At 29.7% G+C, this 24,279-nt stretch overlaps 2 protein-coding genes across 5 annotated transcripts in view; one reads left to right on the top strand and one right to left on the bottom strand.

Moving 5' to 3' along the window:
* Window positions 1-14,058, bottom strand: part of Sf3b3 (splicing factor 3b subunit 3) — a 76,389-nt gene extending 62,331 nt beyond the window's left edge. For 3 of the 4 annotated variants that reach the window (XM_075368888.1, XM_075368890.1, XM_075368891.1), the window contains exon 1: window positions 13,900-14,058. The gene's annotated coding sequence lies outside the window, so the exon portion shown is untranslated. Of the gene's footprint in view, window positions 1-7,635; window positions 7,746-13,899 lie in introns of those variants that run through there. The other variant, XM_075368889.1, reaches the window with a different exon arrangement.
* A 399-nt stretch (window positions 14,059-14,457) lies between these two features.
* Pp4-19C (protein phosphatase 19C) lies at window positions 14,458-23,691 on the top strand. Its single transcript, XM_075368887.1, has one exon. It carries the CDS (start codon window positions 14,745-14,747, stop codon window positions 15,666-15,668), a length of 924 nt encoding a protein of 307 aa, XP_075225002.1. The 5' UTR covers window positions 14,458-14,744; the 3' UTR covers window positions 15,669-23,691.
* Window positions 23,692-24,279: the final 588 nt, after the last annotated feature.

The raw sequence follows: 24,279 nt of genomic DNA, 5'->3' as shown, positions 1-24,279 counted from the left end.
AGTTTTGGAAATCATTCCCAGTTAACCAATTCCAAATACCATCAAATTTTTGGTGGAGGTTTCCCATGGTCCAAAATGCCATTTTACCAAATTGCAGCTCTTTATGTGATTTTTTGTGGCCTCTTGTAAAAGGGGTACTTATAATTTGTGGACACATGTAAAGATTGTTCTCTGACTAACAATTTTGATAGCAACAAGATATAGATTGGAATTTGGGTAATGTTGGTTAACTTTTTAGTCTTTTAATACATTATTCACAAGTTTCTTTTGGAACCTGGTTTTGAGATATAGCTCCTGAAATTCAGCCAAAAATCTGTCGCAAGATTGTGGAAGTCAAAGTTTGAGCTTATATATTTCCTTACCTAATTCTTTAATTGGAATGAGACTGTAATTTGAAAAAGGGTGTAAATTATGAGTAGGATCCTGCAGTTTCAAAGCAATTGGAATCTTTCGTCAGGAGAAATCAAATTTGGTCAAAAATGATTTTTGGCCCACCTTCGAAGGCTTATACCTCCTCAGATTTTGTTCGTTTTACAGTAGGTGGACAGGGCAGCTTATAAACATAATCCATGAATTTTGATTTTAACCCGTACACAGAATGTTTTTTTTATATTTATTTTGAAGAAAGAGTATATAAGCATCAACAACTTTTTGTGAGTTAGCATAGTTGTTAATAACTTCTATAATCAGTTCTAACATTTATTGTTATCTCAAACTGTGTTTTGAATTGTTTTAAAATGAGTGAAGGTCTTGACCATTGCCATTTTGGCAAGCCTGATAGAGCTCTCAAAAAACCGCCATTGCTCAGAATCCAGAGAGTTGGTCCTACCGACCCCTGAGGCACTCCTCTATGAAGTTTCTGCAGAACTGTTTCTCCTAACCAGACACTCAAGCCTGCAGCTGCAATAAGTAGTATTGAACCATTTGTCGCAAATACAAAGGTACTTCATGTTCCTGCAAAGCCTGCATTATGGCAATTAAATGCATTTCTCACATCTATAGTGAAAAGGGCAGAAATTCCTTGCCATTCCCCTTTTGCAGCCCTATCAGCCACCTCACACACCGCCACCACAGCATCGATGGCAGACCTTCCCCTGCAAAAGCAGATAGTCAGTCAGCCCTCCTCCTCGAATGCCAGAGGTATTCTGTTCTGGAGCATATGCTCCTGTATCTTGCCCAGCACATCTATCATCGCCAGCGGCCATTAAGAAGAAGGGAGCACCGGATCTCTCTCACGTTTCACATCAAGCACCAGCCGCTGGGTGTTTCCATATCGCAGGGAAATATGCCTTCCATGAGGCAACTGTTGTAAATCTCAAGAAAAACCTCTAGCTCTGCCCAAACTGCCACCTTGACCGCAGAATTTGGTACCCAGTCCAGACCCAGCACCTTAGCCGGAGGTTATCATGTTGCTACCTCCATAAGCTCAGCTAAACTGAAAGGAGCTCTAGGCCTTAAGCCCTTCTTAGCAGTATGTTGTAAGATCTGCCCCATAGATCCATTTCTACTTCCAAGACCTCTTCTTAGCTTCTCGGATGCATTAACAACACCCTTCTTGCATTCACAATTACTATCTATAAGGATGTCACTAAGGGCAGGGAGGTACACCCTCATCATGTGTCTCCTAGCCCTGTGACAGGCTTCCTCTTTTCCATGATTTCAGGGGTCCACCAGTATCACATACAAGTTCAGATTTTGACATTGGTATTCAGTAGCTGGAGTATTGAGAAAACAGCTGATGAATTCCAGGTTTCAATGTAAATGGTGAAGCAGGCCAGGAAACTCAAATCAGAAGTTTGTATTTTGGAGACACCAGAAAATAACGAGGAAAAAATTGACAGATATTACACAACGGGTCCTCAAATTATGAATTTTCCCAAATCTGTCCAGGAAAGAAAGATTTTGTTTCAGTTAGGATCAATGGTGAAAAAGTCCACATGCAGAAATGACTGCTTCTGTACAATTTAAGAGATGTTCATAGCTTACTGCATACATTATGACTGTGAAATTGGCTCTTTAACTTTTACGAACTTAGGCCAAAGGTGTGCATTGCAGTTGGTGTTGCTGGCACACATTCAGTTTGTGTACAATTTATCAAAATGTTAACTCATGATAGCTACAATATCCATCAAGGATGACTACAAAGTACTGATTGATAAAACTGTCTGCAGCTTAGTATCTAATGATTGCATGCTACAACACTGTGAACAATGTCCTGAAAAAACTGGAATTAAGTCCTATTAGTTTATGCACACTCATGGTGCAGCTCAATCTTATCACTGGCCCCCCTAGAAAGGACACTTGCTGGATTCCAAAACAGCACATTTCTGCTACTCTTGAAGCACCAACAACATAATCAGGAGAATGACAATATATGAATCCAGAATATATCCAGACTACAATTAAGAAACAATTTAAGCTGAAGTGGAATAAAAGTATTATGCTAAAACGTGTTGGACTATTTTAAATTATATTATTTTATTCTGAAGCTACTGTGATCTATAATATTGTAATACTTTATTGTACTGCATTATTACTATTATAACTACATTTCAATTTATTTATTATTTTAGTATTTTTGTGCATTTGTAATATGCTTGCTCTAATAGATATAATTAGTTGAAATTGTTTCCTCTGCATTCAATAGGAAGCAAGGTACAGCTAATACAGTTAACAACTTTGTATTAACAGGCAGCAAAACGAATATTACTTAAAAAGTAACTTAACTAGACAGTATTCATTTAATCCATAAACATTATGGAAAACTTGCTACCTGTGTGAAAGATGCATTATCTTTCAACTGTTTTTTCTGACACTTATAAATTATGGGTCAAAAAATAAACTGCATGGATTTTTTAGTTTAAAAGTTTCTCTTCCTATTATAAATCTAACAAAATCTAAAAAGGTACACCTTAGATACAAGCTTTCAAAAGTAAGGTAAAAAATCAAGCTAAAAATCTTTTTAACCAATTTTGATGATGATTATATCTCCTGACATAAGCCTCCAGTTGCTTTGAAAATTTAGGATGTTACACAATTATGCCCTGTTTCAGGTTACAAATTCTCATTCCAATTAACGAACTCTATAAGGAATTATATAAGCTCAAAATTGACTTACAAAATGTCGCAACAACTTTTTTGCTGAATTTTAGCTGCTATAGGGCAAAACCAGGTGCTAAAAGGAACTTGTGAGTAAAATATTTGAAGTCATCATAAAATGTTAACCAAAAGCATTACAACTCAGACAAACAGCTTTATTATTGCCTTCAAAATTGTAAGTCAAAGTTAGAATTTTTTGCACCTATGCACGACTACCAGCAAGTATCCTTTTTTCAAGAGATCACAGAAAATTAGCAATAGCAGATATAAAGTTAAAATGGCAATTAAGCCCACAGCGAATGTCCACGCAAAATTTGATAACGTTTGGAGATGGTCGACAGGGGACCCCTGGTCCACTTGTCATACATAGATGCCCCATGGTTTTTTTTTATTCACAGTACAAATTGCCAATTGTTAAGCATTAATAAATAAATATGTGATAAAGCACAACAATCTGCAGTAGCAATTATGGGGGAAAAAAAATTAAATCCAGATAAGAATAATTTGCATGCTACAGATGCAATCAATATACGATGGCAAACATATATTAACACCGTTTGCCAACAGTAATGGTTGTGTGATGGCAAACAGCTACACTGTTTAGATTTTTTGAGTTCAGAATTATCATACAAATCAAATTTATCAACTGTTGGTTTATTTCAGATACTTTTCTGCTAATCAGTCACCAGTATTTTTACCTGTGATATCCACAACTCAAATTGGTCAGTTAACAGAGCACTTTGTTTTCATAAAATTATTACTATTATAATTTCCTTTTATTATTTTACAGTCTGTTTTTATATAATTTTTGAAGATGGTAAGAACTTTATGTGGGCCAAAGCTAAATTAAGAAAATGAATGCAATTAATCTCTCAGTTATTATAAAATTTTAACTAGCATATATTGGTTATCAGGACTGAGAGGATCTTTTGATTAATACACGCTTTTAAATTGTACATAAGAATCAGCAAACACAAGAGTTGGGAAAAATATAAACATTGAAAATATAATAAAGCTGCATCCATACTTTCATCTACACCATAACCTCTCTCATACCATCAAAGAACACTTTGTTAAACATCCTAGTGTGAACAATGATCTTTTTGTTGTGATCAAGAGGAGGAGGAAAGTCATGGGTTGGTGGATGAATTCCGTATTTTCTCCTTGTTCAGTTGTAGTTCAAGAAAAAAATTCAGGAGTTTTTAAAAATAATGTCAGTTTTGAATTTGCTGCCTATATATGAAACGTAGATTACATTTAATTGCAGAGCTCAATTATTACAATAAATATTAAGCAGTTACCAAAATAGTTGAGTCATTTTGTTTCAGTTGTTTACACTTATCCATTTATAATGTGTGCTACATTTACAATCCTGCCAAATGTGAAGTGTGAGGAGTAATTCAATTTTTGAACACAAAAAAATGAGTTAAAATTTACAGGCAAGTTTGTGACATTTACAGGCAGAATAACTTGGGTGATGCTAAGTAAGTCAGCGATGCCATTCATTTCAACATGGGTGAAAAGATTTAGCAACAGACCGTTCATGATAAAAAAAAAACCGTTCATGATAAGATGATTTGATTGAAAAAGATGAAAAAATCCAAGAAAACTGGGGGCTTCACCAACCATGTCACAATTGTATCTGATGTTTTTTAGATCTTTATTTTACGAAGTTTTGAAGAAATTATGGGCAAGATGGATGCCAAAGATTTTAACAATAGGAAAGTTTTGCTGCAAAATAAAAAGAGTGTATTGTTTGATCACAATGTTACCAGAGATGAAACCTGGACTTCTTAATCTAATATCAAAACAAAGCAACAGTCGATGCGATGGCAACATTCATTATCTCTTAGACCTAAGAAGTAAATACAAGAATCTTTGGTAAAGAAACATGGAACAAAAAGTGTGTCTTTTTTGTCAAAAAATGTGATTGAGGAACAACTGTGAATGCAAATACACAAGATGTAATGCTGATGAAACATTACAAAATCTTAGTAGAGCTATAAAAAAAAAAAAGATAAGATGTTATCCCACAGGATTTTGTTTCTGCATGATGATGTCCAGCCAAACAACTGATCACACAAAAGCAAGAGGAGAAATGTTGGAAAATTTTTTATCACCCATCTTATAGCCCTGACTTATCAGCGATTATTTTCTTTGTCTTCCCCTTAAACAGTGGCTTGCATCACAAATATTTAACAATGTAATGAAAAATGGCACTACTGGGTGACTTATAACACTGGCAACAGAATTTCTTGAATAGGAAATTAAGAAGCTAGTGAAATGCTACAAAAAAACAGTATATAAAAGCATAATAAAGTTTGTTCACATTTTTCAGTTTTGACTTTATTACAATACTGACCTTACTTTAAAACAGCCTTGTACTAAGCACTTAAGAAAAACATAGCATTCAAGATATTTTGCACAGAATAAACCAAAAAATAAAAATACTCTTATTTCAGCAGAGTTTAAATAACATTGTTTAATTTGAAGAATAAGATATACTTAAAAATATTGTTGATATAGATATCTTAGCCATAACTTTATATGACAGGATGCCATCTAAGGAAGGACCATACATCTGAAAAATGTCATGATGACGATACTATACCACCACAGATAAATATTTGTCACCTATAAATAAACAGATGTGCTCTTGTGGATGAAGCCTCTATTTGGTGAAAATTCATTAAGTATAGAATAATTACTCCGTACATAATATCTGAGAAAGGTTATGTTATCAAATTAGTTGTCTTTTTTTTTTAATTTTGTGAAAATCATAAAAATGTATTTTATTTTATGTTTGTTAACAGATTACCTCCCATATCCTTTGAGAATCTGGTAGCTGTCATAATGGGTAACGGTGGGCTAAGTAATCTGGATACCAGGCCAAGATATGATTCCTGGAAAAGAAGGCAACAGCCCTTTCAGTGTTTTTTAAAGGGCACTAACTTACTGAAGGATACAGCCTAACAATAAACTTAAATCTTATCTATTTTAAGGCTGTACAAAAATTCTACTGTAAGCATTAGAAGACGGCACCTATATGTTCTGACGTAACGTTTTCCTCATTCCATTTTATTAAACTAATGTAATATTTTCTCTTAGATAAATCATCTTCAATTCAGATCTCTAGTTAAGGATACTCTGGAGAAGGTAATCACAGAATACAATAATGGATGATAATTGGAGAAAATTACCGTAATTATTTAGAGACAAAAAATAAACATGTTAAAATTCCTTGATGAGATTGTTCTTTTGGCGGAAAAAATTCTAATTGCCTGTCTTATTACTAGGAAAGAAATTTATTTTGAAAATTACCATGTCTATAACTGTAATGAAATATGGCAGAAAAATAATGAATTTTATAATAAAATGCAGATTTGAAATATTTCAGTAACATAAGAATATTGTTACTTGGATAAAATTATCAAGGATAAGCAATATCAGGAAAAAAAAAAGGGAGATGTAAGAATTGGTAAACATCGTTTAGGAATGTAAGCGGAGTTTTATGTTAATGAAAAATAGATTATATAGTCTATTTTCTTATACGGAAAAACAGGAAACAGAAACAACTTTGCAAAAGAAAGGAAAACCTTTAATAGTTATAAGAAGATCTTAAGTTAGGCAGATCAATAAAATTCAGAATAAGAATTTTACAACTAATCAGAAAAGAAATATGCGCAGCAGGGACAGACAAAATGGGAGATTGACCACGTACTAAAGCATTAACGTTTAATAATTAGTTTGACACATTACAAGCAAATGTGGAATGAAAAAAACAAGAAAGACTAAAAAATTACAAAGCATATATAAGATAACAGAACAATTCTCCTCCCTCTTTGAGGCCTAACAGTATTTCAATATTCTATCCACTTCTTTGGCATTCTGCTAGTTTTAAGTTTTTCTCCTCAAAAGCAATGACTTGTTTTTTGTGGAAACTTCACTCAAGCAAAGCTACAAGAACCTTATGCAAAATCAAATATTACAAACATGAACACAGTAAATATTTAAAAGAGAATACAAAAGAGCAGATGTGAAGTCATACAGATGTTTGATTTGTCATACAGTCATACAGATTAAACTCTAATTACTTTTTTTATTAAGTCAAAACATAACCTTGACTGTTTTCTCTTCGCTATTTTTGAGAATTTCAAAATCTCAATTTAATATATTATTTCAAGCTTTTTTATCAGAAAAACAGTATTATTCAATGCAGATTTAAAGGATTTTCTTTTTTCCAGAAAAACTATTTGTAGAAACATGATGGTCAGCAAAATTATTGGTAATTTTGGGCAACTACTTGATCAACTTTAATTTCCTTCATACTGTTATATCAAGACCTGCTCAGATGCTAATCCATTCTGTGAAGAGGTTAAGGTTCAGGTTAGAGATTAGGGATTAATTACTAAGGTGTGACAATACTTGATACAATCTTATAGGATACTTGGCCGAATTTATGTTTAAAAGCACAAGTAGTCACTACAGAGACTCCACATGTCCCATGCATCATGTACACAACAGATAATTAATTACCTTTTGAAGAACACAGTCAATCATTTTCAATCGCTGATGCAGAGTCCAATTCTGATGACTATTAAGGTTGGTTAAAGGTTTTTTCTTCTCTCCACACAACAGATTAGCACCTGAACAGGTCACAAAACTCAAAAAACATCCAAGCAGTAATGCATTGACTTTGACCTTACAGTCATCAACTCTCCCAACCACCTTTCTGACATTTATATCTTGTGCTTTCGTGGTCCCAATCATATCTACTAGAATAAATTCAAGTATGAAAAAACCAAGCAATTATTCAGAACTACCAAATTAAATAATAATAAATGTGGAAGTAGGGAGTATGTATATTTCTTCATTTTAATTCAACAAATTTTCAAAACTTTTATTGCATCACTATTACCCCCACCCTGTACTGGCAAAAAAAATTTTTTTTTGTATTTTTAACAAATAATTTTTCTTGAGTAATAGACTATTTTCTAACTTGCCAACAGGTAAAAACTGCCATTTTCATAACTTTTCCATGAGCTGTAGCATTCTTATTTTACATCATAGAGTACTCAAAATTCATTTTGTTACATAACCAAATTTATTTTGTTTATGTAACAATTTTCACTGAAGTTACATTTACAGAGCGGTTTTTTCATATTTTTGACCCAAAATAAATAATGTAGGGCTTAGGGTAACAGGCCTGTTTTTTACCTTTTAACTCTTAGGTAGTACTTATAAAAATAAAAAAAACATAGACTGTAACAAAGTGCTCTTCATTAAAAAAAATGGCCACCAAATCATTGAAAATGTTATTTTTAGGGCCCAAAACCACATGTGGGACAGGTGGCAAAAATCTGAAATTTTTACAGAAGTATGTACTTTAAAACCATGTAAAGTGTAATTTACTGAAGCGGTTGACGAGTAACAAAGCCATCAAAACCACTTAAAACACCATTCCTTCTAACCTTGAACAATATATCCAAAAAATTCACAGCACGTATTTTTTTTCCAGATAATAATGTACAAAACATTACTACTATTAAAATATACAAACTATACACAAAATACTACTACTAAAAAATATTGTGATATGTCTAAAATGAGACAGCTTATATTCTAGATAGTTGTTACTTAGAAGTAATGACTCATGCACACAAACTCATGTTTAAACACAAAAGTGAATAGAAATGCTTAAACATTAATGTTTGCGTAATCCTGAATGTAAACATCGTAGAAGGCTCAGTTACTGTTTTGATTTCATTGTGATGTGTTGTTGCTAGTGTTAATACTGTGGTTAGATAATGTACATTTGTTTATTAAATAATTTTATCAGCAGTGAACTTCTCTGTTATTTTTAATTTTATTAATTAGAGAAATTTTTATTTTAGCTGTAGAGAAACTGGGATAAGACAAAGTGAGGTGCAATTTGTAGTTTTATAATTAATACAAACTGTAATATTATTGTAAGAAACCTTGCATTTTATAATAACCGATTATGGAGAATTAATTGGCATTCGAATTGAAATAGTAGCAGACACAAATTGACTTAATAGATTTTCAGTATTTCATGATATTTTAAGTTTACTGAACAGCAAATAAAATTGATATCTTTAAGACGTGGATGTACTGAAATCCAAAATTTCTGTGCTTTTCATAAAACTGAATGTTTAGATAAATATTTTCATATTAATGGGAAACATTGCTCTGATCCATTTAGCTACCACACACTAAAGCGGTTAAGAATTCTCTTCAAGAAATATCTGACACTTTCAACAAGCAATCCAAATTTAAAATTAAATCCAGGCAGAGCACTGTGTACAAAATGCTTAAACAAAATACAGAAAGTGAACCAGAATGTCAGATTTGAGCCTCAAAGTATTACAGCAGTCTGTGAATAAGGCTTGTTCAGCACTTGGCATTACCCCCCCCCTCCACCACATTAAGGTTCAAAAATTATCAAGCAGCGCAAAGGAACCAATTTTAAAAACTAAAGTTACAAAAATAGCAGAATCAGTTACCAATAAATTAAACAATTCCTTTGATTTAAGAATTTCTACAGAAGAAACCTGTTTAGTACCACAAAATTATGCTGAATTTAGATAAGGAATATGAAGATTAATAATTAAAATAAAGGATAAAATGAAAACAGTTATATCAACCCAGGAAAAAATAATATTTTAAGTTTACTACCAAGCAGCTGGAGCATTCAAAATCAGTTTAGTGTTAATCAGTATTCCACCCATCACCAAAAAATTAGTTAAAAAAGTGTAATTTTATCACAAATCGGCAAAAAGAAACCCAGTCATGTAATTGATGAAAATGTTATTAATCTGTCCAAGATTTTTACCAAAATGATGAGCACAGCTGAATGATGCCAGGCAAGAAGGATTGTGTCACTGCAAGACATGCTGATGGGAAAAAAAGTAATATTCAATTAGTTAAAAGCTGTGGAATTTTGGCACAAGCAAAAGAAACCCAGTCATGTAATTGATGAAAACGTTATTAAATGTGTCCAAGATTTTTACCAGAATGATGCCCGGCAAGAAGGATTATGTCTATGTAACACAAGCTGACTGGAAGAAGATTAATATTAAAAATGGTTTATCTTATGTAACATAAAAGAATTTTACACTGCCTTCAAAGAAAAACAATTTAAAAATTGGTTTTTCAAAATTTGTTGATATAATAAGACCCAAATTTTGTGTTCTGGCTAGTGGGTGAAGTACTCACTGTGTTTGTGTGTGTGTCACCAACCAAAATATAAAACTCATGATATCTGCTCTAAAAATCAAATTCGATTAAAAAATTCTCCTTTCAAACATAGTATGAGAAAATGAAATGTGGATGATGTCACAATGCAAAAAATGTCCAGACATTAATGAAGTGCTCAGATTACTGCAGGACGGCTGAGATACTGATTCTGAAATTATCTTCAAGCAGCTGATTTCTGTTGACTGTTATGAAGTAACTACTCAAATTCTTCAACATTTCCTCAACATTAAAAAGGAAACTTGTTGGAGTGCGAGTGTATTGTAATTGGAAACTTCTCTAAAAATTTTCCTTTCGTGATACAGGATAAACTCGTCATATCAGTGGTCAAAAACCTTCATTTCTCATATTTAAAAAAAAGACAAAATTACAAAAGTAAAGCTACTGTTATTGGAGAGTACTTTAAGCATAATACTACATCGTTCTTCTGCTTCCAAAAGAAAGTTAAGTAAAAACACTAATAAAACAAGTAAACAATTTTTTTATTTTTCTGATGGCTCCTCAGCTCAGTATAAAAATAAAAAAAAATTCATAAATTTGCGTAAACATCAAGATTTTGAAATCACAGCTGAAAGGCACTTTTTTGGCTCATACCATGGAAAAGGACAATGTGATAATATTAGTGAAACTGCAAAAAAAGGACTGTGACTAAAGCAAGCCTTCAAAGGACAGTCAACAATCAAATTGTTACACCTTCTGAAATGTAAAATTATTGCAGACAATTTTAAAAATATAACATTATTTTCTGCTCGAATAAAGATGTTCAAGAGACTGAAGAATACCTCAGTTTTTGTTATCAGGTAATCACAATAGTCCCAGAGATAAGAACTTTTCACAGTTATGTTCCAACAAGCCAAAAATGTATTCTGAAAATCCAGACAACCTCTGAATCATAAACATTTATGTTAGTATCAATACAAAAAGACATTAGTGTTTCTGATTGATTTATAGGTTTACCAAAAGCCAAAAAGCAAAAATTATGTCATGTCTCCTGCATATATGTTGACAAGTGATGTTTAGGCGGATATCATACAAGTCAAAATACATGAAGAAAATTAAGAGATATATCAAACACACTTTACCCATTCACAGGGTCCTGGAACTTCAATCAAGACATCATTGAGGGATAATCAAACATGGGATCAACTGGAAAATATTGTAAAGATTCTCATGCCTTCAGAGCTTTCTTATCAACTACTGGAAGAGGATACAACATTACACCAAATATGAATGAGGACTTATCAGTTCTACTTTATAAAAAAAAAATGTTAAGAGCACTAAGTTATGTTAAGTTTGTTATCCAAAAAGTGCAAGATTTATTCATAACTTCTAAACTTCTATTAGTAGGAGTAAAATAAAGTAAAAATGAATTAGAACAACTTATTAATGTATTTGAATTATTTTGTAATTATTTATTGTTCTGCAAGTGACATAAAATGAACTTACTGCTGTAAACATTTCAGATTTTTGCTACCTATCCCACATGAGGTTTTTTGGCCCCAAAAATGAGATTTTCAAAATCTTATGATTCGGTGGTCATTTTTTTTTTAATGGACACTCAGTAACGGTCAGTTTTTTTTTTATTAGCACTACTAGAACCTAAGAGTTAAAAGGTAAAAAGCAGGTCTGTTACCTTAAGCCCTTCATTATTTATTTTGGGCCCAAAATTTGAAAAAAACAATTTGTAAACGTAACTTGAGTAAAAATTACAAGATTGGGTTATGTAACAAAATTAATTTTGAGTACACTAAAGTATTATTTTTAAAATCTGCAAACTAGGTTTCATAAACACAAAGCAAAAAAAAATTTTACTAACAAAAACAGAGGTAGAAATGCGCAAAAAAAATTCTGCAATTAAATTATCGTAATTTTTGTATCGTTTCAATTTTTTTGTTGTTACAGACATAAAAAATATCCAATCGTAACACTTTTTTTTGTAAAAATCTGTTAAATCTCTTTATATACTGTAATTTTTTTCACAAGATAGCATAAGACTATGAAGGGAGGCAGGCAATCAGATACCAACATATTCTTGTGGAACGCTAATCAACAACAGATCATTGTGATAGGAAAAGGTTCCGCAGATCATTGTGATGGGAAAAGGTTAAGTCTTAAGTTCTGTAAGCATAGTTTTCACCTCATTGGAAGGGATACCTTAGATATAGGTATCCAGAGCCAAGCATGCCAACTACTGTCCAACCAACTACAACTGTATGATTTTTTAAAGGAACAAACAAACTTTTGAATATCAAACAATGTTTTTACAATATTTTTGTAGCTTCCTCCAAGCATGGAGACAGTGGCTGCAGAAACACTTTGGAGGTCTGTGAATCAATATATATCTCCATTCTAAATGATAGTTCTACGTATTATCGTATTTATAAGTATGTTCATAATATAAAGAGGAATAACATCATAAAACACATCTAAGTCTCTATACATGGGTGATTTTAGGGGATGAGTTTTTAAGGGAAAACATAATTCTTGGTGGAGAAAGTGACTGTAGTATAAAGTAGAGGATTGTTAAATAACCAGAATTTTTTTCTGAGTTTTGTATTGCATAATATGGTATCTTACAATTACATTATTAACTACTTATAAAATCCATAAAAACACTTTGCACGGGACAGCAACACTCTACAGCTATCGCCTGTAGATCATTAACGGGGATTTTATTAATGGCCATTTTGACATCCCATAATGGCCATTTTGGCAACATTAATAAAAGTGTAACTACAGAGAGATCAGCAGTATTCGCTAAAATTTGTAATTTCACATCAGCAGATGCAGATCAGTCATAAATGCTGAACTAGGAGGAATCCTCATGTTTTAATACTCGCAAAACTAAATTGTTTTAAATACATCAAATATTTGATTTTTCATATAATCATAAATATAAAAGATAGCAAAATTAAACAAAACATTGTGGCAAAATCTTAAGCCACTGATGAAAAGTTTGAATTGAATTTATTTTTACGTTTATTTCATAGTAGGCTAGAGTTTACGGCCAAAATCTTGCCTACATCAACAATTTCTGTAACTGGGTCTTAATTTATTTTTTTAAATTGCTACAAAAATACATATAATAAATCAGTAACGTAAGTAATTTATTCTGCGATTAAACAAAAAACTAACAGCGCCAACGAGAATGGGAAGTGTAATAGATTTTTCTTTAATCTATCATGAATAGTCACAAATTAAAACAAAAAAGTCCATTACTTATAATATCCTATGATTAATAAAATTACATAAATCACAAAACAATCAACCCTATTGAGCGTTGTAATGCGTAATTCATATGAATCTACATTAAACTACCTCGACGCTTCAACATGCTACACGTGCACCGGTATCTTAGGCAAGAATAAAATAAAACTAAGCTCATAAAACAAAGCAAATTATGACTGTATTATGAAATAGATCAACCCCATAAATAAATAAATAAAAGATGTTAATTGAATATATCTAAACAAAAAGCTATGTAAATATATTGCGTGAAACCGCTAGGAATAGTTAAAAACTTACCAGGAACATTCAACTAAATCTGTCATTATGTAGTAAAAAATACGGCTAAAAGCAAGCTAATTCTTCTTTAAAACTTTTCATAGCATCGTAACAATTTAAAAATGTACAAGCGAACTATGAATATGCATTCCAACGGAGGACACGCCGAAAGGAAAAGATCCTAACCGGATATAACATAATAGCAGCTCTACCAATGGCAATACAATTATTCTCAAAAACAGATATTTCGTAAATTTTTAACTTCAGCTCAATTATATTAAAGCTTCATTAAATAACTTTAATAATTTTATGAATAAAAAATGTATCGGTGCTTAATTTACTGATGAATTGTTTTAACTTCGCAGCTATACAACACTATATTAAACTGGTATTTTCAGTCTCATGAATATTATTTATTAATATTATCCTAAAGAAAAATAATTACATCATGCATTTTGCATAGTTAACTTATCTTATTTAAACGTTGCATGTATTATATTTTTAAAGGTATCTGATGCGGTAGTCATTTTTACTTGAAATCCGTTTGTATAAATTTTGGATGTTGGCATAGGTGTTCATAATTCGTAATGAATCACTAATCAGAATCGTTGTATATTGTTATTTGTTTGAAGTGTAAGTATTTTTGTTAGTAATAATTCAGGAAATATACAGTTTTTTATATTTGAAGCTAAAAGTGTACTCAGTTATTAAAGTTTTTATCTTACGTTAAGTGTTCGGTGACCGTTACGGTATTTAGTTTATATGTATTTTAATGGCCTAAAAATTGTTAGGCTAGGTTAAACGGCTAGCTTTGCTGGTGTTATCTATTAGTAATTATTCTGTTATTGAATCTAAAAACTGTTAAAATGGTGGATACAAATAATTTAGATAGACAGATTGAGCAATTAAAAAAATGTGAAATTATTAAAGAATCTGAAGTAAAAGCTTTGTGTGCTAAAGCTAGAGAAATTTTAGTAGAAGAGAGCAACGTTCAAAGAGTAGATTCTCCTGTTACAGTCTGTGGAGATATTCATGGTCAGTTTTACGATTTAAAGGAATTATTTAAAGTAGGAGGGGATGTACCCGAAACAAATTACCTCTTCATGGGCGATTTTGTTGATAGAGGATTTTATAGCGTTGAAACTTTTCTCCTGCTTTTAGCACTGAAAGTTCGATATCCTGATAGGATTACCTTGATTCGAGGTAATCATGAGTCGCGTCAGATAACTCAGGTTTATGGTTTTTATGATGAATGTTTACGAAAATATGGAAGTATTACTGTCTGGCGTTACTGTACAGAAATATTTGATTATTTAAGCCTCTCTGCTATAATTGATGGCAAAATATTTGGTGTACATGGTGGATTGTCACCTTCAATTCAAACACTTGATCAGATCCGGACAATTGACAGAAAGCAGGAAGTCCCGCATGATGGTCCAATGTGCGATCTTCTGTGGTCTGATCCAGAAGATGCCCAAGGTTGGGGTGTAAGTCCTAGAGGAGCAGGGTATTTGTTCGGCTCAGATGTAGTTTCACAGTTTAATGCAGCCAATGACATTGATATGATATGTCGAGCACATCAGCTTGTAATGGAAGGTTATAAATGGCATTTTGATGAAACCGTACTAACTGTATGGTCAGCACCTAATTATTGCTATCGTTGTGGTAATGTAGCTGCAATATTGGAGTTGAATGAAAACTTACAACGTGATTTTACTATATTTGAAGCTGCTCCACAAGAAAGTCGAGGAATTCCTTCTAAAAAACCTCAAGCAGATTACTTTTTATGAGGTCAAGCTTTTTATGAAGAATGCATGGATGATTGAAATTTTATTTTGTTTTCATTTAAGAATTAATTGGTATAGAATTGTAAGAATTTTTGTGCGATTGAGTTAGTGCTGTATCTGAATTATTTGAATAATTATTTATTGTAGGCTAATAGCAAAGATATACATTTAAAAGCGTGACTTTTAAACGTTTGAAAAGAAAAAGAAGAGTTGTTACAGAAACATTGATATAATAATAAGCATTAAATATATATTGAACACCTCTGCTACTGTTTTAAGGTTATGTCATTAATGAATGCTGAACTTACTGTTTGGATATATTCTGTATTTTGGTTTTTTTTATAAGCTATTAATCTTTGCATCTGTAAAGTATTTAAACATTTATAAGTAGCCCAAAGAAAATGTAAATTTAATATTTTTTTAAAAGTAATAAGTTTCAGCACGTTATTTTGTTTATCTTTAACTGATTATATTCCATCAACAATATTCTTTATGTAATATTCTGTGTCATTTATGATGTAATTTTGTTATTGGCAGTTGCATGCGCTTAAAATAAGTTTTATAGCCGTAACTTGTGAAGGAAAGTAAAGTGAAAGGTTTGTGGAAAATGTAGTATTTTCTATTTTGCATTATGTTAGTGTATTTTTTAAATGAAGTTTATTGTATATATTTATCATGTTTATAACTCAAAACAATTATATTTTTGTCAATTATTAATTGGCTGAACTACAGTAGATAATTTTTATAATTTATTAATGTTTAATTTTAAAGAAGTGTGTAGAGATCTATACTATGTCAAATAATTTACTATAAGCAAACAACAAATTTACTATGTTATTATTCACTCTTTATTTGGATTTATGTTATTGATTAATATAGCCTAATATAATTTTTGTATATATATATACAGTAGAAATTTCAGTAGAAATGAATTGAGAAAAAAACCATTATTCCATGGTGTAAATTATTTTATAAATTTATTATAACCTAAATATGTTTACTTTTGCTGACAGACATTACCAAAGTTTTATCTCCACCAAACTTATGATAGGTATTTTGTTTCATAGTTAGTGTAAAATAAATACCCCTTTCAGAAGTGATTTCTTAGTCATTTACTTTATCTCAATACCTCAAACATTTATACGAATAACTCTTAACTTTGTTTATCTCATGTTTCCTGAATGGCTGTTGGTCTAATGTTGTACTAGCTAAATGATGAGTTATGTTGAATTCAATTTTTGGCATGTCTGGCATTTTCATCGCTCATAATGCTTAACCATAACGTAGACATCAAGCATAAAATCTAATAATTACGTGGTAAGTGTATAATCTCTTTTGATAACAAAAATTAAACAATATTAATTAGGTAAAATTTACTGTATGTTTGTTTATTTTAATTTAGTGACTTCAACATATTTTTATAATATTCACTGAAAATATGTTTTCCTTATGAAGTAAATCCACATACTATATTTTTAAATTATTCACCATTCTGCAATTTCCTTGTATGAAATATATACATATTGCCTGTTTTTTATATATTTGTTATGATTGTATTTTATATTTGATCTGGTATAAATTCATCCAGTTTTCTTACTACATTAATTTGTTACTGTTATGAAAATATGTATGAACTTGTTGGTTTCGTTAAAGACAGTTGTCAAATTGAGTGTTTCTCATTCTAAGTATTAAAATTTAAATGTTTTTAGTAACAATTTATTTGGAAGAATACCATCAGAGAATGAATTTTTAAGTAAAATACATTTTAATCCTTATTTAAACAGAATACAAAGAAACAAATAACTATTGTCCTCAAACATATACTCCCATATTTAGTTGAAATAGTTGAAGCTTACCATGTACATGCATTGCTTTAAATATGATATTCAAAAATTCATTGTTAAGAAAAATAAAATATTTTTTTACTGTTAATATTAACAATAATTTTCCTGTAAAGAGTGATAGAGGCCGTAGGAACTAAACTTTTAATGAAGTGACTTATTCATTACTACTTCACTTCACATTTTCATTTTTATTTACTTTTTAAAACCTGTTGCATTCTCTCAAATCACTTTATGATAGAATGTATACCAGTAAACATCCAACCATCAAGCAAGGGAAATTATTATTTTTTTTTAATGTCTTTCTCTTTTGTTAAAAAAAAAAATTTATGGAAATCCCAGTGCAGGAGGGGGGGTTCCAGCTATGGTTTCCTCATCGTATCACCCCTGTTTAAATCCACAGTTATATTCACTTTCACTTACTGAATCTTAGTCATATTTGAATTATGCAGTTGGTTTTTTAACTTTCATTATTTTATTACTGGTAAACTATATATGCTCACTTTTGCCTATCATTTAAAATATGTAAATGGTCTTTTTGCTACATCATTTCGTATTAGATGATTTTATGTTGCTTATTCCTGAAGACTGTTTTAAAACATTTTCTTAGTTGAAGAATAGTGTTCTATATATTTTTGTACTTTACATTCTGTTTTTATGGGATTTAAATTTCAATCTTGTTTATTTGATAATTTTATTTTCATATAATCATATCAGTTGAACAAGTTCCATTTTCTTTAAATAATTGTTAATATTGGAGATATGTTACTGGTAGTAATAATTGTTAATAATGAAGCTGAAATATCACTCTTTTAAGTTGGGCCAAGATTAGTATATTAAGAAAGAAGAAAATATTTTTATTTAAAAATAAATTCTATACCACAAACAAAATCCCTAGCATTGGTAGTTTTAAACCATATTTATGAAATATAAATAGTTTATAGTTTTAGTTCAGAGGTATAGTTTTCTACTTAGAGCTGTTTTACAACTACCCTAAGATGTATGGTGAGTCTTTAGGAATATTTATCAAGGAAATAACTGTATATATCCTCAAGGAATATTTCTTAATCAGTAAAACTTATGAATACTAGTAATTTGCATTCACTAGTAACTTTGAGTAGAATATAAAAAAATGAAACTAAAACTGTGCAAGTAATAGCATTTTACTGTTTAATTCTCAGCCAGTGATAACCTCATCTTTGATTGCTCGTTAAAAATAATTTTTTTTTGTATATGTTTAGAAAGTGTGTGTACAGTACAAACTAACTGGTTCTTCTTTGAAAATAGATTTTGACTGCTCCTATTATTAAATCTAACCCTGTTTTTCCTTCTCATGGTATTCTGTATAAGCATGGTCATAATTCTTCTATGAATTGTTCCAATCAATATTACTGATTTTACTGACATCGCCAACTTTTTTTCATACTAATTCTCTGGTGTTAGTTTATACACTCAAAAATGGTAAAGTTATTTAATTTTGAAGCTACAATCTAACCTAGTTGTGAACTTGAAAATAACTTATATATCATCCTTTATTATACAAAATAAAATTATTCACTTTAAATAAAATATGTAATTTACAGAAATCTTGTTAATCATTAAAATAGAACAAGAGACTATTGGGTGTGGTGCCCTTCTTTATTAGTAAGCGATCTTTCATCTGCAGAGTATTTGAACATGTAGTAATTTATTTTAATGATATTGTATTAGTAGCCTTAAAAAATATATATATTATATTTTGTAATTTTATTAAGTATGCGTTAAGATGATTTTTAGTTCTTTGAGAAATAGGTCATTCTCCAAAAAAAGGGAAATTCAGTCTTTTATATAATTTCTCTAAATTTTTAATTTGTTAAATAAGGTACATTTTAATTTATGCAGTACTGAATGTTGGTCTTGAAAATTAAAATTTAAAAATATTTTTAGAAAATGTTTTGTTACAGATATGAAAAAATGGTATAATGAAGTTAGCATATAAATAGAAATAAATATTAAGAACAGTTGTAAATATCTGACCTTTATTAAAAGTTTAAAAAAAAACCTCTTGCAGTAAAAATATTATTATATTTACTTAAACTCCCTCAGATTTAAAGAATATTTAAAACAATAACATTTTCTTCCTAAAGTTACACAAATAAAAAAAACTATTCTACATAGTACTAGTCAGCTAGTAAAGAATACTGCTTGATCATTATTCAACTTGGATTGTCAAATTTTCCCCTTACTTTATTTCTTATACTTTCAAGTTTCCTTTTACTATAATATCAATTTTTTGAACGCCCATTGTTTGTAACTTATAACTTGAGTTTCTTAACATGTGAGTCTTGTGATTTTTTTGTTCTTGCATAAATTGCAAATTCTTATTAAACATTCTTATAAATGACTGTTGTTACAACACAAAGATTTAAGTACTTCATGTAAGGAATTCTGCTCAATTGCTTTATTGTGGTAAAGTTTGCCAGTAAGAAGAGATATGTTCTGATGTCCAATCAGATATCTCTGCCTAGGTGATACAATCCAAAATCGACGTAATTTGCAGAATGACAACATTGTGCTCATATTTTTACACAAGCACAATTTCATGACTTATTTTGTTGTTACTTGCAGGCACTGTACTTCTAATTTTATTTACACCATCTTGGATTTCACGTTTTATCATTTTATGTGATAACATTTTACTGATTGCGAATAAAAGTCTGTATTTTTTCGCTGCCTTAGGAAAGTTATGTACTTTATAAGCTATACTTATATAACTTTCCTACACTGTGGTTTTTCTTTTAAATTTTCTGTCAATTGCTTTCTTATGACTTCACCAAACAATAGCTTGTTTTTTTACAGTAGGCGACACTTGCTAACCTTTAAGAAATTATCCTTTTTTGAAGGGTATTTTTTTTTATTGTTCTAGCCTTTGTGATTGTTTTTTATACTGTTGCACTCTTTTTCTCTGCTTCTTTTTATCTTTTAATCTTTTAATTTAATTATTTAATTTTTTTATAGTGTCCTTCTATTCCTCTCATCGCCTATTTCTACCCAAGATTACTTTGTTGTTTGGAGGTTAATATAAATTATCTATATTTAATTCAAGTGAATGTGGTGTTGATAGAAGTATATTCTCTTCAACCATTTTGTCTATTTTAGTTTTCTTTTTTAATTCAAAATATTTTTGCCTTTTCTCTCCAGACCTTTGTAATTTTTCTTTGCTCTCTTGAACTTATCTAGTTTATACCTTGTTGTCTTGCATAATATTGTTCCCTTTCTTGTATTATAGCTTCCTCATAATTAACTAGATCATTCTTTATTTCATCCCTTAATTTACATGTACATTATTTTTACTTTTAATTTACGGTTTATGTAGCTTTATTAGGGTTTTACTTTTTTTAATGACCATTGTGGCAACTGTAAAAAAATTGTGATTGTTAGTTTTTATAATAGTGTAATTTCTAAGAAAAAAATTAATGAAAATAAGCACATAACATAAAATGTTCAACATTCCAACTGTTTACATTTTAAAAAGAAACTTAAATTTTAATTGTGTGTTCACGTTGCCATTTTCCAACAAATAAAATGAGGTTATTTAACAAATTTAATTTTCTACGTAAATAAATAACATTAAAGATTAATTTTTGTTCAAAAAGTTTTAGCATGGTGAATTATTGTATATAAATTGTAGGTTACAATTAATATAACAGTTTAAAGTGATTTAGGTTTATATATTTACACACACGCACAAAACATTATATAATTAGAACATTAAAAATATAAGTGTATTTAAACTTAGCTTTTAAATTTAGTAGTCTCTACTTCATTACTCTCCCTTACCTCCAAGAATTGTATGGGTAATAAGAGTTATGATTTTTTCACTTTTTGTTGAATAATGTGAAAAAATTTAAGGTTAGGGTATTGGCAGCATCATCACAGAGTTGGCTTTGCACCAAGTATAATTGTAATCCTTAGCAAAATAATTTAATAAATTATAGGACTTACCTTCAACACCTAGGAGCATAGAAGATAAAGTTCAATGATCAAAAGAATTTCTTCACTTAACAGCATAGCTGCCTTTTCTTGTTTATACAGGAAGTGGAAGCTTGTGATGCTATCTGTGAGACAATGCTGGAACCTCATGTTCATGGAGGTGAGAAATCTCCTCAGAGTAATGAATCGTAGTAATAAATTAGACTTAATAATAAGTATTGCAATCTTAAAGTAATTTATAAAGAATTATCTACATTTCCTTTAGTTATTAATGTATTTGTGATTCTAAAAATATGAAATTCAGTATTTCAAAAGAAAGAAGATATACAGGAGGTACGGGCAGACGATGGAGATGAGATTTATAATTTTTGAAAAAGTGAAAAATTAAATTGGGAATCAAATAATGTTTAATTAAAAAACTGCACATTTTGAGGTACTCTTAGTTAATCTCACTAGTAAACATAAGGAATAAATGAAAACTTTGTCAGGACTAAAATCTTTCCTTTTTTGGTGGAGAATGACCCAAATATTATATTAACACTCATAATTGTAAGCATTAACTTTCGTCATATTTTGATTACAGTTTTTTCTGTCAATTGATCACACGTTATTTTAAGTAAAATTGTAGATGAGATTTAAAATATTCTTGTGTAGCTTATTGTTTTTTAGTATAAATTTTATCAAATTCATTAAATTGTTTAACGTTCATTACATAAAATTTTTTTCAGTTCTTATTTATTTATGAATGGTAATGATTTAATGGATATTTTAATAGTTGTTTTGAAAATATAGTGGTAAAAAGAAGATGATAAAATTTTATTTATTTAATTCTCTATGTGTTTATTCTCAATACATGTAAAATGTTATGCAGTGTTATCTGATAGCTTAATTTGATGAGAGTTGATATCAAATATAGGTGTTTAGAAAACTTCATACACTGTAAATTAAATAGATCTATCAATAATGTTATTTGAGTAATTGATTGTACTCTCAACTCATTGTAAGCGAGTTCTTAAATTTTCATATGTTTATTTTTTAATGGTGTTTTAACACCAAAATTGTACCGGTGAATGTTTACAAAATGAATATTATGTTGTATCTTAGAATTCAGTATTTGTTCTGTTTTTTTTTCTAAAATTATTTTTTCCATATAAGTTATTTCAATTTATTATTGGTACTTATATGGTAGGATTGGATTTATCATCTTTACTTATTTTCTAATACAATTTAAGCTTATTTTTTTAAGCCTAATATTCGTTGGCAGTTGCTTTGAGAGTTGAATTTTGTAGCAAGTGAAAAGTACCAATCCTGGCCAGAAATGCATATGTCTGTCAAACATATGTATCAGATGTTAAAATATTAACGTTATCATTTAATATTTTTATAAATTTTAACGTACTATAAATGCTTTTCTTGACTATCCGACAGTTACTACAATAATTTTTCACATTACTCAACAAGAGTTTTTAATGGTTCTTTTTTTACATTTAAAAAGCACTTTATTGCTTTCTGTTAAAAACCGAAACCTTATTTTGAGATTCTTTGCTTTATCATGTATCATAAAACATGTTTCAATAGATAATGAAAAAAGATGTATATTGATGACCATTTATTTAGTAAAATAAGTGTTCTTAGATTCTCATTACTGATCTGTTATGTTTTTCATTATTGTCTTAATTTGTTGAATATTTAAATTTTCATTTTGTACTGCTATCAAAATTTATTGAAATATTATTTTTACAATATGTATATTTTTGTATTTTTTATTTTACAGTGTTTTTATATATAAATATAATGGTTATAGTTTCATAAGATTTATTTTGATTCTTCTTTTTTTTTAATTGTGAGCATAATTAAAAAGAAAATTTGTGTATGCAATAATATCTACAGTTTATAAACTAAAGTGCAATATAAAGTTCACTTTTTTTTTGTAAACAATAAGAATTATGATTTAGGTTTTAGCTAAATATTATTCCCAATTTTTCAAGAAAATATTATATGAAGTTATTAGTTTTAAAACAGTTTGTTTACACGATTAGAACTGAGTTTTATCAATAATATAGTAAAAATGTATTTTATAACTTTTGTATGATAGTAAAAAATTAGTTAACTGTTTTATTTTTTAATAAATTATATAATAAATTTTTCTGTAAAACATAATGTTATAAGATTCAATATATTGCATTGTGATTTTCATTGTTTTTTTTTTTCATTTCAATTAGTAAAAATATTATTGTTTTCCTTTTTTTAACAAAATACAAGATATATCCCTAAATTTGAACTTGTTTTTATTCCATGTGAAGTACTACCTGCAGTGTAGCTTACTCATATTTGAAAGCAATCTTTCCAGTTCCATATACATCTATCACTATCTTGAAATATATTTAATATCTTCAATCTTTTTAAACCATGGAGGATTACAGTTTGAGAGAAATGAGAAAAAGTTAGCCCGACCCAAATCTGGTTATCGAGGAAGTAAGTTGTGTTGGCAAAACATCACCGACTGGGATTGATGAACCATTGCATTATTGTGTAGTGTGTTTTGGAATTGTTTCTCCACTGCATATGTCTTTTTTTGCTAATAATTTAACATTTCACGATAATATCAGAAAAAATATTAAAACTTTCGTGTTTGAGTTGCCTTTTGTCACTTTGCCCTTTTTGTGGTGTTTGAAATTTTTTACTTTTTGTTAGTAGCAATTTTACATTTCCACATAGATCTGTAAAATTACATTTCATCTCCAGTTATAGTCTTGTAATCCTTGTTAGTGCATTACCTAAGATGCTTGAAAAATAATAAT

Source organism: Lycorma delicatula, chromosome 6 (genome assembly GCF_047948215.1).
Source record: "Lycorma delicatula isolate Av1 chromosome 6, ASM4794821v1, whole genome shotgun sequence".
Lineage (NCBI taxonomy): Eukaryota > Metazoa > Arthropoda > Insecta > Hemiptera > Fulgoridae > Lycorma > Lycorma delicatula.
The sequence above is the reverse complement of the archived record's forward strand: the minus strand, read 5'-3'. Positions and strand labels throughout refer to the sequence as shown.